This window comes from Argiope bruennichi, chromosome 8 (assembly GCF_947563725.1).
Source record: "Argiope bruennichi chromosome 8, qqArgBrue1.1, whole genome shotgun sequence".
NCBI classification, from domain to species: Eukaryota; Metazoa; Arthropoda; class Arachnida; order Araneae; family Araneidae; genus Argiope; species Argiope bruennichi.
Genome location: NC_079158.1, coordinates 10,171,489 through 10,190,075, shown reverse-complemented (window position 1 = coordinate 10,190,075; position 18,587 = coordinate 10,171,489). Strand labels below are relative to the sequence as shown.

Below are 18,587 nucleotides of genomic sequence, written 5' to 3'. Positions count from 1 at the left end.
TAATTATAACTTTCATTACAATAAAAACTTTTTTTCTCTTTCCTCTCTGTGTTGTCATTAGTCCTTTATAATGCTCTTCTTTGCATATGCTTTACGGTGGCAATTTTCGTCACACGCTAATCGTTCCAACGCCATTTGTAGTTTTTCAATACGCTGATCAATTTGTGCAAGGAAAAAGTGGGTGTTGCCATTCGAAAATTTCAAAATTCTCTCACTGTAACCGTAACCGTGAACTCTGTGTTGTTTAGAATCATCACAATCTCCGGCGCATACCTTCAAACAACCATGTCTGAAATTTTGGTTCGATTGGTTGAGCGAATAGGCCGCTAGGGTTTCATATATAGGGGAAGGTTTTTTTTTGACCACCCTGTATTTAAAATCATGTTTGTAGCATTATATAAAAGAAAAATCCATAAAAATATTTTATCAAAGTTTATAATTTTTAAATTTTTTTTACAAACTTTAAGCTCTTTTCGGCAACTTGAGATATTGCGGTATTGCAATCAGAATTTTTTAAAATTATTTTTGAACCATAAAGCTTACTTTTTCCGCACCATTACATAAGTAAAATCTAAGAAAAATTTTTAAATGTCCTTTTTAAAAATTTCATTTTTTTTTTTCAATTTTTTTACAAATTGCAAGCTTTTTGCGGCACCTCAAGATAATTAATATTGCAACCAAATTTTTTAATATTGTTTTTGAACCTAAAAGGCAGCTTTTCCGCACTATTACCAAACTAAAATCTAAATAATAATAATAATAATGCCATTTTCGTCCCACCCTAGTGTCCAAATACTTATTGATAGATAGTGTGTATATATATACACACTATTCACTAGAAGCATCCACAAGGATATTTTAATTTTTTGACCAGCCGTTTATTTTTCATTAGAAAATATTTTTCAATTTCTGAAAAACTCCTCTTGCAGCTTCCTGTATTTCCACGATGAATGGAAATGATTTGTGTATAGATATGAGAAAAAAGAGATTGTTCATTTTTAACTAAAGTTTTAGGTCATAATTACTCTTTTTGCATGCACCAGTAGTGTGTTAATTTTATTTAATGTTATGATTACGATAAAAAAAATGCAAATTATTAAAATGTAATATTTTAATTATAAGTTTTTAAATAAGCAATTTTTATACAAAAAAAAAAAAACTACCCTTTTGTAAGATACATTTTATATGAATAAAATGAATTAAAAAATTAATGCAAGAAAAATAAAGATACTTTAGCATGTTGTCTGTGTTCTTATTAAAATTCACATGTGCATTTAAAATAACTTTATATGCATGAAAAAATTGTTCATATGCTCAAGAAAATTGATTTTCATCTCAAGAGCCAATAAAATAATGACAAAATTACCTGCAGTTTTAAGTCGAAACGATTTGATGTGTTGAAAAATTGATTAAAGCTAGTTCAGAAGATAAAATAGATATAAAATTTTGCATTATTCCACTTTTCTTTAGAGTGGAAGCATAAAATATTAGATGACTTTCAACTCCTGCAATTCTTTCCCATTAATTGTTCATATTGTATTTCATGTTTGATCCTGCTTTTATGGCAACCCTTGTAAAAGATGAAACCTATTTTTCTCTTTTCCAGAATTTTTAAACCTTGCACTGCTGCCCTGCATACCCTCAGCCATGGTTCCCACACGCCTAACAAATGTTAGTTCTGCAATATTTTTTGTTTTTCATCCTCTTTTGTTTGTCTGCTTGTCTCCTTTTTTTGCATTGTTTTTGATAAAATTTTCACTTTTCATGAAAGTGAGAGCTTTTTCTTCCTCCTCAAATGCATCTTATAAGTTGTTTAAAAAATCAATTGGAAGTTGATTTTTTAAACAGCTTATCAACAACAACCAAGTATATCCTGTTGGTTATCATTTTAGAATTTTTACAAATTTACTCTATGTGTCATTGCTTACAAATATGCTTTTTATATATTGTTAAAAGTTTATAGTGAACCACTTGAAGTCTGTGATTCTAATAGCATTATTCTATGTAGTAGAATTTTGAGATTTCTCTGGCGAATGACATTACATTCCAGGAGAAATCTGATATGAAATATTTATCATTGGATGAAGTAAGAGTAACAAAACAAATAATGTTGTGTTGTATTTTCTTCCAATACGCTCAATTTATAGATAAATATGTGTGGAACTGAGAATATGTTATGAAATCCAATTTCTCAATGGTGAAATGATCTATACACTAACAACTGCAGTTGACTAGTTTGTAGCATGCTATTCTCAGCATCTTGCCTCACCAGAAAATAGCACTTTGTGAAATACATTCAGTCCTACACACATTAAAGTCTAAATACTAGAATCCTATTTAGAGACATCCATAGTATATTGTTATATATTTTGTCACTGTTGTTTCATTTAGTGGCAACTACTACCAATAATTTCATTCCAATTTTTTTTTTTTTTTTTCATGTCTGATGCATCTGTTAGATAAAGCTCAAAGTTCTATCACATGGAATAATGCTTCTAGAACTGCAATCTCATTTTCATTTGGGTATACCCTACATTTTTGTCTAAAATAATCCCTTCTGTTAAGTGTATAAGAATTGATAATGCAAATTAATATGATAATTTGAATTTTTTTAAATTAAATAATTAATATTTGTTCAGTGAAAATCTTTTTGGCATGACTCTCTCAGTGATATTGGATTGTATTCTCTGATTGGGATTTAACCAATGGAAGGTTGAAATAAAATAAAACAAATAAAAATAAAAAATGAAAAACACATGCACATCTTTTGCTGTATGTACTTCCCATATGTACCAGTTGAAATTTGAACTAGTATTATTTGTAAGTATTATGAACATGTCCTATTTATGATCTATATTATGTTTGTCTACCAAGTCATTTCAAAAACTTGTGCATTGTGCTTTATATGTAACTATTTAATCAAAAAGTGCTTGCATTTGAAAATGAACTCTATTTTATATGCATTTTTGAAAAGTCTGCTTAAGAATTCCGATCATTATTTTCTCTTAACTTCATATTTGGAAAACATGAAACAGTATTGGCTATTGTAACCAGACCATTTGAAAGTTTTTCATTTTATTCTGATTACAAATTGTTTTCAAATGCTGCCATTGCTTTTATATAAAAGCATGTATGAATGTTAGTCAAAAACTTATGCATGGCTAATTCTGGCATTTGTAAATACTAGAGAAATGAAATTAATTTTGTAGGTCCTTTAATTCTTTGGAAATATTCACTCAATATGTGATCCATTTTCTAAAGCCATCTCCATTTTTAAGACATAAATGATCATTCTAAAAAACTTTTGACATTGGTCATTATACTACTTTTTCATACATAATAGGAATCTTTATCATCTTGTGCCTGCTTCATATGCAGATAAACATTCATGTTTTTGGAAGGGGTAGAAGTGATGCAAGCATGGAACTCTGTGGAGTGGCACCATTCCCATTGGCCAATCTTCTAAACTGTCGTGTGTGCAGCATACAGTTGTATGTTGTTGTGGCCCATGTTGATGTCCATTGCATGTTATTTTGATCTCTTTGTTGGTAAGATACGCTGCAACCTTCCAATCAGTATTATTTATATTTTTTTTATCTTATGGTATAATGATCTTTCAAAAATCACTCCTGTGATCCCTATAGAATGATCTGGTGAGTTATTGCTTGTCTTGATATAGAAACTCTGAATGCTCTCAAGGGAAATTTGTACACCATGTTTCTGCAATGTTGGTAATGCATGGTGGCTTTACAGAATTTTGCATTAGAATTGGAATTCTTTTTTATTTTAGCAAAAATCACTAGAGATCTTTTTCAATTTGTTTAAAGTGATATACAACTATAATTGTCTACATGCAGTGTTTAAAGTTTTCTAAAATAGTAGTTTGTTAATATTTTTAGCTGTAAAGTTCATAATGGCATTTAGTGCATTAAGCTGTGCATTTTTAGTATTAAATTATTTTTGTTGATTATTTGAAAATATTTCATACTTTGCAGTTTGACTTGTGAACATGATATTTTCCTCTCACTTAGTTCACTACACTGTCATCATCTGTTAAGTTGACAAACGTTTTTGAAATGTTCAGCTCTTAGTTTTAAAGGATTGTAAAAGAAATTGTCTGAATTGCCAAATTTGATGAATTGTCACTGGAAATTTTTTTAATTTGGCTGTAGTATAGTTTTTTTAAGTCAAATCAAAACTTCGTTTGACCAGATATTTGAGTTAAATATCTATCCGTAGATGCCAGAAATATTGTCTTTTGTAACACACTTTATTGCATCTTTTCTTTCTGTAATGAAATTGAAAAATCCATTATTAAGCCAAATATTTAAAACCTAGTATTTGCTTTACCATGGTCACAACTTAATTCTTAAACACAATATTTCTCGTCTACCAATAGGAATTCTGACTTCCTATCTATCTACCTTTAATGAAATGGCGAATAACGGTATCTTTTAATCTGCAGGCAGTGCCTGTCATGAGCATAAATTTTCGCCATTTTAATATTTTTGTCTGTGATGAAAAGTATTTTTATGTGTCACATTTCTGTTTCAAAGATGCCCAGGTTGATCAGTTGTATAATGTAGCCGGAGTGGCAAAATTTCACAATATCACAATAATTGTGATCTGAACTAAAGAGACAGAGACTGATAAAACCCCTGTATCGTCTCCTGCCGAGAACCGAAACATTGATGATGTCTTAATATAGCCACAGCATATATATGAAAATATGCGATTGTTGCTGATTCAACAAGGCCAGGAAATTTAGTATATAAATACTAACTTCGCTATAGTGTCAGCAGCAACACATTCAGAGTCGTACTCTTTAATATCGAAAGGAGAGACAAGACAACTTACTTAAAAATGATTTTATCGCATATTGACTAAATGCGAAAAGGTCTCACAAATATGGGTGGCTTATTCTCATTTCAAAGCATTTCAGTTTTGTTTGTACTATCATTTATTTGAGACACGTCGAATGGATAAAAAGCTTTCTCATCTGATGACACTGAATTCTGAAGTTTCAAGTTACTGTTCCAGTACACTACACAATCAAGATTATTGCAAATGCAAACAGTTGGAAACCAAACTTCAAAAAAGAGAGACTATCAACAGGAAAGAGAAAATCTTTAGGGCAAAGGAAAAAGATATGAAAGGCAAATTCTTAGCAAAAAACTTAAGAAAAAAAGGGTTGCGAAATTTGTCACTTATGACACCAGAAATTCAACCTAATTTATTACAATTTTGGGAGATAAAGTTTTTTGGGAGATATTGGATTTATCTTCCCCCACCCTTTCCCCCAGTGATTGAAGAACCATATTAGTTCAGCTAATATATATTTTTTTTTTAATTCGCAGTGTAAAAAATATACACAAATATTTTAAATGGAAAACATATACGATTCACAAAATACATATTTCTAAATTTCAAATGTACGTAAAAAACATTTTTTTTTAATACCTAAGAAGTCAATTTCTTGGAAAAATTTATACGCCTTCTAAATTTCGTCACAACTGTGAATGGAACATTTGTGAATGTATTTTTATCAGCTGCAATGCTGACCATAGCTGATTGGACCGATTGCATTCTATAAGGCCCCGCGCCAGAATGCTCCAAAACTGCACTCGAATTTATTTAAAGTAAAAATCAAATATCGGTTTATTTTTAGATAATTTTAGAATTTTTTTTTATATTTTTAAATTTGCTTGCAACCTGTGTTTTTATTTTACAGCTGTCAGTTCTACGATAATGAATGCAAATGCAAAAAAAGAAGGGGGAAAAAATGCGATAAAAAGCACGTTTTTGGCAGGGACCGCTGTTTTCTGCATTTCCTTCTGCCTTTCTACAGACATGCACCGCCACAAATCCGTGTAATCCTTCTCTAGAAGAGGCTGTTTGTGTAGAAGGGAATTTATTGTTATTTTGTTTGTTTGGTGAAAGAGAGGTACGAGAAATTCTAACAATCTTCTGCTGAAGCAAATTCGTCCCTTTCTTCCTATCACATTAGCATCCTGGGAGGTTAAATGGATTCTTTTACCGTCGGGCAAGCTGGCAGTTCGACTCTGAGGCAGTTTGATGGTGCCTTCGGATTATAACATTTGTGAAAAAAGGGCTCAGTCCTCATATATGCATTCTCGGGGAATGCATGCATATACAGGGTGTTGTCGAATTCGATTGACAAATTGAGAGAGGTGAGACAGTAGGCATCACGAGGATAAAAAATCACCATTCAGCATAGGTTCCCAAACGACGATTTTTTTTTAAGTATAAGCACATTCTTAAAAGTTTGCTTTTATGTGGGTAACGTGCCAATTTGATGATCCAAGGGGACCTAAATTACTGAAAATGAGGTAGTAATTTGGAACCATTACTTGCAAAAATATTAAAATTTGAAGAAAACTAAAAGCATGAAAACGTAATGAATTTTACACATTATAATTTGATATAAGTATGTAGTGTGAAAACCGAACAGTTTGTAAGATATTCAAAAAAAAAAAAAAAAAAAAAAAAAAATTAAAACCAAAAAACGCGAATTGACTGCTTTTCTGTAGCAACATCGATGCCCATATTTGTAGAGGTGAATCGAATTCTGCCGAAAAATTCAGTAGGCAACAAGAAGATAAGAATTTCCAACGAACACAAGATCACAAACAACCGTTATTTAATGTAAATCGCAGTACATCATACAAGTACAGCACAGACATTTTAACATCAGAAAAGAGACGATGAGAAACTTTTATAAAAGTTGCTCTATGTTGTGGTCGTGAAGGTCATTGCACAGCCGACACAGACGTTTAGAGGATCGTCCGACGCGTTCAAATGCACCCGTTGTGCTTGCGAGTCTCCAGTAGCGACGACGATCCGTGTCGCAAGATCTCAAGATCTCCCTCTGTGTCCAAAGGCGTCTGATAAACAAGCGATTTCATGTTGCCTCAAAAGTCATATCACTAACTCTCCGACCTGCACGAATGCTGAATGACCGGACCGCCGCAACAGCAACATTGGCGGGAACTGTGGTTGAGTTCAAAGGGCCATCACCGGCCACGGTACAACCCTTCATGAAGGAAGTACGTCCCTTTATCGATGGGAGAAGTAAGATCCCCCATCTTTTTGTGTACCCTCCAGGGTGCCGAGATCCAACCACCATACCGTAAGCATCTCTCCTTCAATTCGAGGTGCCCTCCCGGGGGGTTCATGTGGCCTCAGAAGAAGAAATCCAAGGCATCGGGATCCGGGGAACGCGGAGCACGCGGCTGAATGTTTTGATGGATGAATTTAAATTCCATCCTAAGTTTTAAAAACACGCGGTTTATGTCAAGAGTCATTTCACTTATTTGGCGAATTTGTCCTCTCCCGATATCGGCTGGGATAATAGGAGAGGTCGTCAGATTTTGAAATATTCTTACGATTGTTGATATGACTTGTTGTAACAAAGATTACATTACTTTGAATTTATCAAACTTCTTAATCTTCTGGGTCTTTATTAATAAGTATAAAATATTTCAACTACAAAAGTGAGTTCATTCAACAGGTCTACAACTATATATAAATGCCTAATATTGGATAATGATAACATATGCAATATACTTGATAAAATGAAATAAATAAATCTAAAAATTCACAAAGTTTTCTTGAATTGAATAGTTAATTTTCAAGAAATAATTAACAAGAATAGTTAATTTACTTGAAAATAAACGCTGCTTCTACTATGTATGATTATACAGAAAGAATGAATGTCCAAGACAAACTCCTTACGATTCAGGAAGAAAAGAAATATATATATATTTAACAACGAACGGTATCTTGTTGAAAATTAGAGATTTCATCGACTTTATGCAAGGAACTTTTTTTTAGTAATTTCTCATGGATTCTTCCTTTTCTTTACTCCCATTTCTAAGATCGGAGTTGCATAATTTTGTTGTACTTAATTCAAGATGCTTCACATTTATGTGTCTTTTAGTGTAAACACGTTCAGCTCTGTGTCGATTGCACCATAAATGGTATCTTTTGCTAAATGAACGAAAGTGTGCTCTTATAATAGAGGCTATATAAAATGAATGTAGAAACAAAATTTAAACAGTTTTATAAAAGAAACTTTTCATGAATCCAGATCCTATCCTATTATCCAATATGTATTAAAAATTGGAAGTACTTATATAGTTTTTATCATGAAGAGAGACTGAAAGAAAATTGAGAAGGAAAAAAAAAAATATTACACTCCCAGATTGTATAGTTCTAATACTGAATGTAGAATTCGAAAAAATTAGGTACTAATTTATTTAACAAGTTTTATGTTATACTTCGATAAACTTTTTTAGCGTAGCTGCTGTATCATATATATTTGTTTAGTTGGCATCAACTGCATTTAGTAATATTTCACTAGTGAAATAAAACTGTATGTAAATAAATAAGATTGCAAAAAACAGATATTTCACTGTTAAATAAATCTAATTCACAATTACGCAATTTATTTACTCTAGTGATTTAAAAGGAATTTGGTTACTCCAAGACCATTTTTTTTACCACGCATACTGCCTAAGAGTGTCGATAATAATTGCCCAAGTTTTATTAAAATTTCTTTAACCATTTTTTTAAGTTAGGGAGTTATTATCATGAAATAAGTATAATAGATTAGAAAAACTTGGAAATTTTTTGTCGAAGTAACAATTAAATGAATAGAATAACGATTTTTTTTTTCCCGAGCCATTCAGTGAATTCTGAATCAGGAAAACAACCCTTTCATGTATAGTATAAATTCTCCAGTTAGCCAAAAAAATTACGAGAGATAATCGAAATAGTAGATAAGAAATAAAAAAAATTCATAATTCTGCATGAAATCTTAGCTCAAAGACAATGAATAGTCGACAAAAGTGCGACATCGTATTCACTTGTCGTTATTCTGTCAAATATAGTACAAAATATAAGCGGAATCAGCGTCGTCAACATCCATCACATTGAATTCTTAGTCGACCGACCAAAATTTATCGGCAATATACTACATCTTATTGACTTGCCGTACTGTTGACTATTTTGCTAAATGAAGTTATTATGCCGACTTAAACCTCTACTTTGATATTTTGATTGCTTGTAATATATTAAATTTAAGTTGATTTTTAAATTATTATATTCGTTAATGCTCAGCTATTAACAACCATTTCGAAGCGATGAAGATTTTTGCCAAATAATTTTTCAATTTCTCGCCGACGGGGGAGCGGGGGCAGGGGCAAGCAGTTATCAACAAGGGGCAATTCTTGCAAAATAGTGCTGAGCATTCTTATGAGGAAAGTCGAAGGCTGTAGTATAGGATTGGATTTCATAAATCTTCTCATTTCTATAATTTCTATATAGTTACAAACCTGTAATTTTGCTTTAATAGTGTCATCATAAGAAAGACTGTCGTACGATCAGCTCTGTGGGTACTGATCGGATGCCGCGTCAATGACCTCAGAGCTTGGCGATGAATTTGGCGACAAAATGGATAATGCTCGAAACATCGAGAATTTTCACGATCCGTCCAATAGGAACTGAGATACGCCCAGATACTCCTAATTAGCCCAGAAGGTTCTCGCACTGCCTCCTGGGAACTATAAATCTGGACACTCTCAAACTGAAGGTCGTCGTGAATTGAAGTGTAGTCGGGATCGTAGACGAGTAACGAGTCTTCGAGAGGATAGTGAAGCAACGGCGGAGTGCCAGCGTTGCGTGGAGGTGCTGAACTACTGTGTGCCGAGTCCTGTTGTCTACTGTGGAAGAGCGTCGTATCTTTTGTGTAGTAGCCAGTTGTGAGAAGTAGTGAGTCGGCAGCTAAGGCGAGGAGACAGTGAGAAGTTCAGCCGTTGGAGAGACCGTAGAGAGAAGCTCCGAAGATCCCCTCTCCTGCTGGATTCTGTCTAGCCGCTTTGTGTGTTGTGGTCGAATACTACTTGTGGGCTACTGTTTGCTGCTGTGTGCTGTCCTATGTTCGTCTCGGCTGTAAATATTTGTCGTCTGTGTACTCTTGTCTTTCGTGTAAATAAACGTCGTTGTTTTTTACTGAGGCCTGCTGATTGTGTTCTCATACTATACACCCACTATCAAAGCGAACCCGGCGGTGAAATTCGTAACAGTATCATTGTTACGTTCAAGTTCTGTTAGCTGAGTTTAAGTGAGAATATAAAAAAATTATCAATGCCATTTTCCCAAATAACAAGGGTGTAACTGAAGTTTCAAGAATTTACTCTCAAATTAAGACTTGGGCTGAACATACGGGATCCGTTGTTGTGAAGATAATTTTTCCTTGTCTTACGAGCTTCCTATTCGAAATGTTATTGTGCCGATTTATATGTTATTTCACTCTTTGCACTTTTAGAAGTAATTCGATGCTTAATTACTCACCTAATACAAGAATTTGTTTATTTCTTCACACACACATATAATTAAGTTGAAATTATTCGATGTACAACTTCTTAGCACTCTGTAGGTACTTTTAACAATAATAATAATGAATGGATAAAACGTCAAAATGATGCAACCCCTTGAAAATTGCTAAAAGAGACATTTGAGTGCAAAGAATTAATATAGTTTTATATAAGGAACGAGTTTGTACAGGGTATGTAACATCTCTGTGGTTCACATTTATGTTAATCGCTTCATATTACCTTTGGCCTATTAGGATGGAAGTTCGTAAGTGGATATCATACTTTAAAAAAACATGTTTGAATTAGGATGCATATTTTCACTTGCAGAACTTGACATTACCGATGAAATATTTTCCAACAATAGGAAAATAGGAAATTCCGAATATTTCAGTTTATTAGACCGAAGACTACAAAAAGTGCATAAGAAATAGAGCAGATAAACTTACCTCCTCCTTGAGAACAAGAAAAAAGACTGTGGAAAAGCATATTTATTCTCAGCGAAATTGAATTGAAAAAAAAAAAATGTTTTTTGCTTATATTCTAAACTCAGTGTGTAGAAGCAATACAAAACTGTTGAAATCAAATCGGAATTTTTGAATGTAACTGTAAAATTCTTATAAAGTTTTGTTAATATCTTAATCTTTGTTGAATAATAATCTTTTAAACTACACAGATATTAAACAGAAACCTTGCTATTTACCTTTCAACAATGGAAAAAAATGCAATCATTAGTTGATGAAACAATGAAAACAATTTGAACTGTTTCATCATTGTTCAGGGCAACATGTAATTTTATTTTTGAAGTCTAGCAGAAAAAATGTTTTTAAAAAAATTCGCATAACTATTAAACAAATATAACAAAAAAGATTTTTTTTTTTTTTTTTTTTTTTTTTTTTTGCATTTTGAAACAATAGTTTTCGAATTTTATATTTAAATAATATTTATCTAATAATATGGAAATTGATAGAATATTATATTTTCTATTCAATGTTACGTAAATATCGATTATTAGTATTTAAAATTAAATAAGGACTATTCAGAAACTTTGTGTAACTTCAAAAATTGATAATTGATGACAAATGAATAAAGATTGAAAGTTGCCATTTTTGTACATGAAAGGCTGAAATAAAACTGAAATTTGTAAATTTTGTTATAATATATATATATATATATATATATATATATATATATATTAATTTAGACCACCAGATGTTTTTGCAGTTGTCAAAAATATAAGAGAAAATTATAGGTGGACAAACTATAGCTCACAGACTAAATCTGGCCTGTCACAAATATAAAAATTGTACTATGTATAATATCGTATATAGCAATGGCTTAAAAATGTTCATTTGGTCATTTCCCGTCAATCACCTATGGTATGAAAGAACATGAGTAGCAGAAGTGTTGTTTATGGCTGTGATAAAGAATGATTCATCATTTGCCAACTACATTCCCAATTAGAGGATGATTTACTGAACAGTGTCAAGAAGCCTTTTTCATCTAAGTAGTGCATCTCTCCAACTGCAGAACTACCTGATAGTTTAAATTGCGAACTTTGCTATCGATGAATTTTAATTTCAACTACTGATTTCATATAACTCATTCTATTTTATCTTTCTATCTTGATTCATTTTCGAATTATTTATTCTTGAAGTTTCTGTGAAATACCGTGGTGCCCATTTATGAATTTTTTTTAATCACTCTGTATTTAAAGATAATTGCACTAATAATAGATGGCTAAAACTGCTTTGTAAACAATGAATAGTACTGTGGCATTGTACGCAATACAAAAAGAACACTAACCGTTCATTTCTTAATGAAATAACAGCTCATTATGTCTACTTTTCCTCACACGGTCAACACCCAATTTGCGATCTTATGAAGTATTTTTGATTACTATTTTCAGTTCATTTGCTGCTGCATGCAAATGAGACTTGAAAAAGAAGTCTGTTCTTTGAAAGGAAGGCATACGATGTATTTTGAGATGACTGTATGTGAAAGCATATCAGAGATTGTGAAGATGCTTGGATGGGCATGAACATCGCAAATAAAATCTGAGTCTTATTTTTTTTTTTCTTTTCATCATTGTTTATATTAGAGTTATATTCATTTGCAATCGTTTAGAATCGCATTGTATTGCAATACTTATATTTAGATCTACTTTATTGTTTTCCTATAGTTTTGTCTACTTGGATTATTTCAGGACTCGGATCGAGACGATGAGGATCTGTCTGAAGGCAAACAGGTTCTCGTGGGAATTTGTGCCATGGAGAAAAAATCCCAGTCGAAACCTATGAAGGAGATTCTGACACGATTGGAAGAATTTGAATACTTGAAAACTGTTGTAATTCCCGAAGACGTTATATTAAATGTAAGCATGAATCTCTCTCTCTCTCACACACACACACACATACACTCACACAGTGTATCATAAATTCATGCGAACTTCGAAATAAATCATAATAAAAAAAGTATTGCTGGAAAAAATTGCACTTTGCGGGAATATGTTCGGAGAGCTTTTGAATTTTTTTGGAAAATTAATTTTAAAAAAGGACCGATCGATGATGCTCACACGTCAAACTGAGATGGTCTATGCAAATCAAGAAAAAAGAGCATAGTAATTTAACTGAACACATTTTATTTTAAAGTTAAATATGTTCCACATAACAGCCACCACGTGATATTAAGCAAATGAGGTGCGTAACTACGCCTATTATAGCTGAGTATAGCATATCGACACGTTGAATGGTGTTTTTCAGTTCCACCAAAGTGACTGGAGAACCTCGATGGACACAAGACTTTAGGTATCCCAACAAACAAACGTCTGGTGATAGTGAGGACCACTTAATTTTACATCTTCGGTTTATCACTCGGTCCTTAGTGAATGTGTCTAAGAGGAACGTCTTGACGAAATGAGCAAAGTGAAATGGTGCGTCATCCTACATGAAGGTTCTCTACGTGCATGAAGGTTCTTCAGGTCAAAGCAGGCACAACGTGGCCTCGCGCAAGATACCGTTCCGCAGTGATGTAACAAGTTTCTCAAGCGGACATAGGACAACGCTCTTCGAAAAAGAAAGGGCTTATAAGGATGCGGTAAACCGCATCAAACAATCATACGCGGTGAATGTAGTGATTTGGTCGTGTATTTACTAGGTTTTGATGTCACCTAGATACGATTGTTTTGTGTATTGACGTCACCGTGCAATGAAAAATGGGCTTCATCTGTACACTTATTTTCATCTGTTGTGGGTCACGTTCCATTTGTGCAAGCGCCCGAAGTGCAAAGACTTGTCTTTCATCGGAATCTGCTGGCAATAATTGGTGGAAGTGCTTGTATCTTGTACGGATGCAGATTCAAAATTCCGTGCAAAATGCGTCGGATCGATTTTCCTGGAATCCCTTTGCTTTCTCAGTTTCACGTGCACTGCTACTCCCCGTTGTTGTCTTGGCTGACAAATTTCCCATGACACTTTGTACAACAGGGGAGCGATACGCATTGGCGGATGGTCTGTCACTTCGGTTTACGATCCTCCAAGCTCCCCGTTTCCTTAAAGTGGCATGCTAAATTCGGTATCCCATTCGATGAAATAGGGCTTTTATTCACCTTAATTCCTTTCACCCAGCTGAACTTTCGCAATGCTTTAGTCATGGATTCGCTGGCATCGAATGACAAATTCATTTGCAGATTTGTGTTTTATAGCTATCTTGATTTGCATAAATCGTCTCAGTTTGATATGTGAGCGCAGCGCCCTCTAAGTCATTTTTAAATTAATGAGGATGGGACCCCCAGACGTTTTGAACATATTCCCGCAAACTGCAAATTTTTTTTCGAACATTATATATATATATATTTTTTTTATTTATGATTTTTTGAAGTTAGCATGACTTTATGACGCACTATATGTGTGCGCCATATAGAAAATGCATATATAAAATTTTATTTAAGTCATGGATTTTGTTTTGAATTTGCATAGACGTGTCATTTGGAAGGAAAAAAGCAAAGCGTGTATATTATTGTATATAAAAAGTATAAGCGTGTATATTAATGTTTTCTAATATTTCATTAGACTTGATATTCAAACTGCTGTAATTTAATATCCCATTTATGTATGCATTAAAGCCGGGATAGCTTGGTTGGTAGGGCGTTGGATTCGCTTCCCTTGGGTTGCGAGTTCGAACCCCGCCGGCCGAAGACTCCCCGCGTGTGTGGTGGCTGACGCGCGTATAAATCTGTCGTGGTCACAAAGTCCTCTGTGTCGAGAGTAATACCACTGGGGGTGCTCGATCAGGGGTGATCGTTCTCTGATTCAGGTCTAAATTACTATCTGTTCTTGAGTGAAGGAAATGCATGAATGAAGTCCGCCCCGTAAAAAAGGTTGTGATGTGTGTGTAGCTAAGTCGTTCTGTTGGCTCTAGATGGCGCTACTGAAAAAACAAGAGACGTAACCTTGGCTTAAACCACAAATGACTTCGTAAAGTCTGTGGGCTTGTCTAGACAAGATCCATTAGAAACAAAAACAACAACAGGTATGTATTAGCTGTTATCACAACTAATTTATTCACTTATTTATGGCCTGAAAAGAGTTATGGAATATATAGAAAAATTTCAAGCTGATATTGCTTGATGCTGCTTCAAGAGCGCTTAAAAACATTATATGAATGAATTTTTCAACTATAACATCTAAATCACATCGAAAGCAATGACTCTTTCTCTCCCTGCTTTCTTTGTTGTTGAAAAGAAAAAAAGGGGACTGATAAGGTAATCAAACAATGTAAAAAATGTTTTTAGTTTAAATTCAGTGTTCAGTACTGCTCAGTTTTACAGCTCAAAATTCACTGTGGTTATTCTTTGATTTCACGTCCTCATGAGCTTTGTTTGTTTCAAACATACAAATCAGTTATGTATGTAAAAAGCGAGATATAAAGACGTTTCCTGATTTTCTTAGAAAATATTCGCGATTTACATACTGTACATCTGTAAAGATGACAGAAGTCGGAACAAGTATTATCTTCTTTTTATTATTATTATTATGCACAATTAAAAAGTAATTTCTAGAACCAATTGAATGTATGATGGTCCAAGAATGCAAAACCTCCTATTGAAAAAACATTAATTACACTTCTGAGTTCAGGAAATGTTATACATTTATCTTGTCGCAATGAATCAGAAAAATATTTTGTAATGGTATCAAGAATACAGTTACATATCTGTCAAGAAGAAATACATGTTAGCAAAAAAGATTCCAATTGTATCCTATATTTTTTTACTCTTGCATAAATGCATTTTATGTGTACAAATTGCCACCTTGTAACTTGAAGTAACTATTTATAAATATATAAGTGTTTTTTATGCGATGTTTTTTCTTCCAGGAACCTGTTGAAAAATGGCCAATTTGTGACTGTCTCATTTCATTTCATTCAAAAGGATTTCCCTTGGCAAAAGCCATCCAATATGCCAACTTGAGGAAGCCATTTATTATTAATGATTTGTTTATGCAGTATGACATCCAAGATAGGTACTTTTTGAAAAATGTTTATTGCACTTTCCCTTTTTTTTTTCCAAATATGTGACAAAAGTTGTATAAGTAAAGGAATTCCCTTGTTACCTTTAAAAAAAAGCCGTGTCTCCGAATATAATGGATTTACATCCAAACTGAATCTATACGCTGAAGAAATTACTTTTCAAACATAGACGTTATTCATAAAAAATAAACCCATCATCAGGGTATATTTGGAAAAAGTAATAAAGAGAGGATTTCTCTCTTGCCGTTGGAGTTCAATTTGCCACATGGACATTAGGTATTTCTTGGAATCCGGTAGTAGTCGCTCCTCTCATGTTGAGGTCGTTGGCATCCGCCATATTATTTGTATAACCAGATCCTCATTTTGAAACCGGCAGTTTTTATAAAATCTTATAAAGAATAGATGAGCCAACATAATTGTTAAAACACCTTAAATTGATTTTTATTTCAGTTGCTCAGTAGGTGAATTGATGACTTTCTTCTAACTGACTCTATAATATAAAAGGATCTAAATAATTTTCCGAGAGAAATTGTTTAGATTCTTTTATATCATAGAATACTCATTGCTTTTTTCCTCCAAGCTTTGGTTTTTTTGTGTCACGCTGAAATGTCCATAAAATAGAAAATGCAAGCTTGCATTTTTAATAATTCTAATAATCTGCAAGTAAATTTGCTGAATTAATACCTTTTCTGGTGATATTAAACTGTTATTTAAAACATGCCGTCTGATTTCGAGCATGATCATATGACTAGAGCAGCGTATGAGTTTATAGCTCATTATTCAAATTTTAATATGGCGTTTCAGTGCATCAATATGGTATTTAATGGTATTCAATACATCAATATAACGTTTTTTAATTATTGATTGGATTTAAAACTGCTATTTCCGTCTATTTCTTAAATTTATTTGTGAGTAATTAAACTAAATTACTTCCAACTGAAATTTTTTAAGAGAGCTTTAGCACTCACATACACACACACAAAGGTTTACATTTTTTTGTGAAAAGTAAATCAATACTAAATTTTGTTTTAAAGCATTTTTATTGGTGTGTGTGTGGATTGTCTTTAGTTGCTTTAAGTCTTTAGCCATTTAATTCCATAGACAATCGAAAGTTACTATACTTTGAACTTTCGTTGAATCTAAACACAGATTCTCATTACAATAACATGAACAGAAACAATTAGACGATTAATAACTTGGAGATGAGTAACTCAATTGAAAGTTACTCTGAATAGAAACTCTGCGTTATTATAAAACAAAAAGCATCCTATCTGTAGAAAGTATGCTGATCTATGTATGCTTGCATGTTCAAAGATGCTTGAATATTTTGGCTAAGGTGCTTAAGATATGCTTAATTTTTTGCAGCAATTTTTTGCTACGAACTTGTAAAAACGACACGTATTAAAAATACGCCAAAATGCCAAAGCATGGCATCGCAGTAAACCATTGATATCGAAGTATTTCTTTTGAGACGCTCTGTAGCAATCAGTTGTTAAATCAATAGTTTATTACAGTTAAAAATGTCATTATTTGACTAAAAAAATTTTATACAATCTTTTTCGAATGATTATTTTATAGTGGTTTCAATTTTTTTAGACGAAAAGTGTATAGTATTTTAGAAAATGAAGGCATTGAACTTCCAAGGTATGCTGTATTAGATAGAGAATCTGAACACCCTTCAGGTGAGATAATTTATTCCTCACAGAATATTTATTTTAATTTGGTTGTTTATCCATTGTTACAAGGCTATTATTTTTTTTTAATCTATCTGCTTTAACTTTTCTTTGAAATAAAGGGATGAAATCGTAAAAATTATTTCAAGTTTTGTGACTATTTGCTTAAAAATAGTTGGTTGTTATTCACGAAAACATTATGAACGATAAAATAATCTTAATTCGCTATTTATAATTTAAAGAAGTAATATCCTTTGCGATTCATATCAGAATAAAGAATTTTACTTCTTTTTTTTTTATACATATAAATTACTCTGTGCAATATATATGCTAATATTTTAATTAAGATTTTCGACTATGTTGAAAACATTGATTTCCGGTCATTTTAATGAAAAAAAAATTAGATACCCCCCTTTTTTTTGCAGATCACTCTCCCTCCCCCCCCCCAAAAAAAAATTGCTTGTCATTTTTTCTTAAGTGTATTTGAAAAAAAAATTACAGTGATTATAATGTACTTTGTCAGAAGCAAAATCAAACTCGAAATATTTATCTAAAACAAAAATTAACCTTAATGAATACACACGCACTAAATTTATGTCGATAGCTCTCACATTATTAAAAAATCACAACACAAGAATAAATTTGGACTCTTTTTCCTTTTATTCTGGTCATCATTGCTTAGCAGGCGCTGCCTTGCTACCGCACACACACTCGCTAACGCTACACGATACACTGAAGTGTTTTTCCCTTTGCCGCAAGAGGGCAGCACAGTAACAGGTCGGAACACTTAAAATTGCAATTTTTTTTTTTTTTTTTTTTTTTTTTTTTTTTTTTTGCGTTTTTATGTATAATATTCACTAGACGACATTTATGGTGTAAAACATGTGAAAAAATTAGAATGTATTGGGAGCTCTCTTTCAGAAACTGAAAAAATTTATGAAGCCGCTAGGTGGGAAAGGACATATCCCTTCTCCGATAAATTTCAAAATTATTT

General features: G+C 32.7%; 1 protein-coding gene across 8 annotated transcripts in view; it reads left to right on the top strand.

Annotated features, from left to right (window-relative positions):
* The window catches only part of LOC129981809 (inositol hexakisphosphate and diphosphoinositol-pentakisphosphate kinase-like), a 141,452-nt gene that overhangs the window by 35,356 nt on the left and 87,509 nt on the right, over nt 1-18,587 (top strand). For 7 of the 8 annotated variants that reach the window (XM_056092832.1, XM_056092829.1, XM_056092831.1 and 4 more), the window contains 3 exons: nt 12,601-12,768; nt 15,768-15,913; nt 17,517-17,602. In XM_056092832.1, the coding sequence (XP_055948807.1) occupies nt 12,601-12,768; nt 15,768-15,913; nt 17,517-17,602 (400 nt within the window). Of the gene's footprint in view, nt 1-1,606; nt 1,672-12,600; nt 12,769-15,767; nt 15,914-17,516; nt 17,603-18,587 lie in introns of all 8 variants that reach the window. The other variant, XM_056092833.1, reaches the window with a different exon arrangement.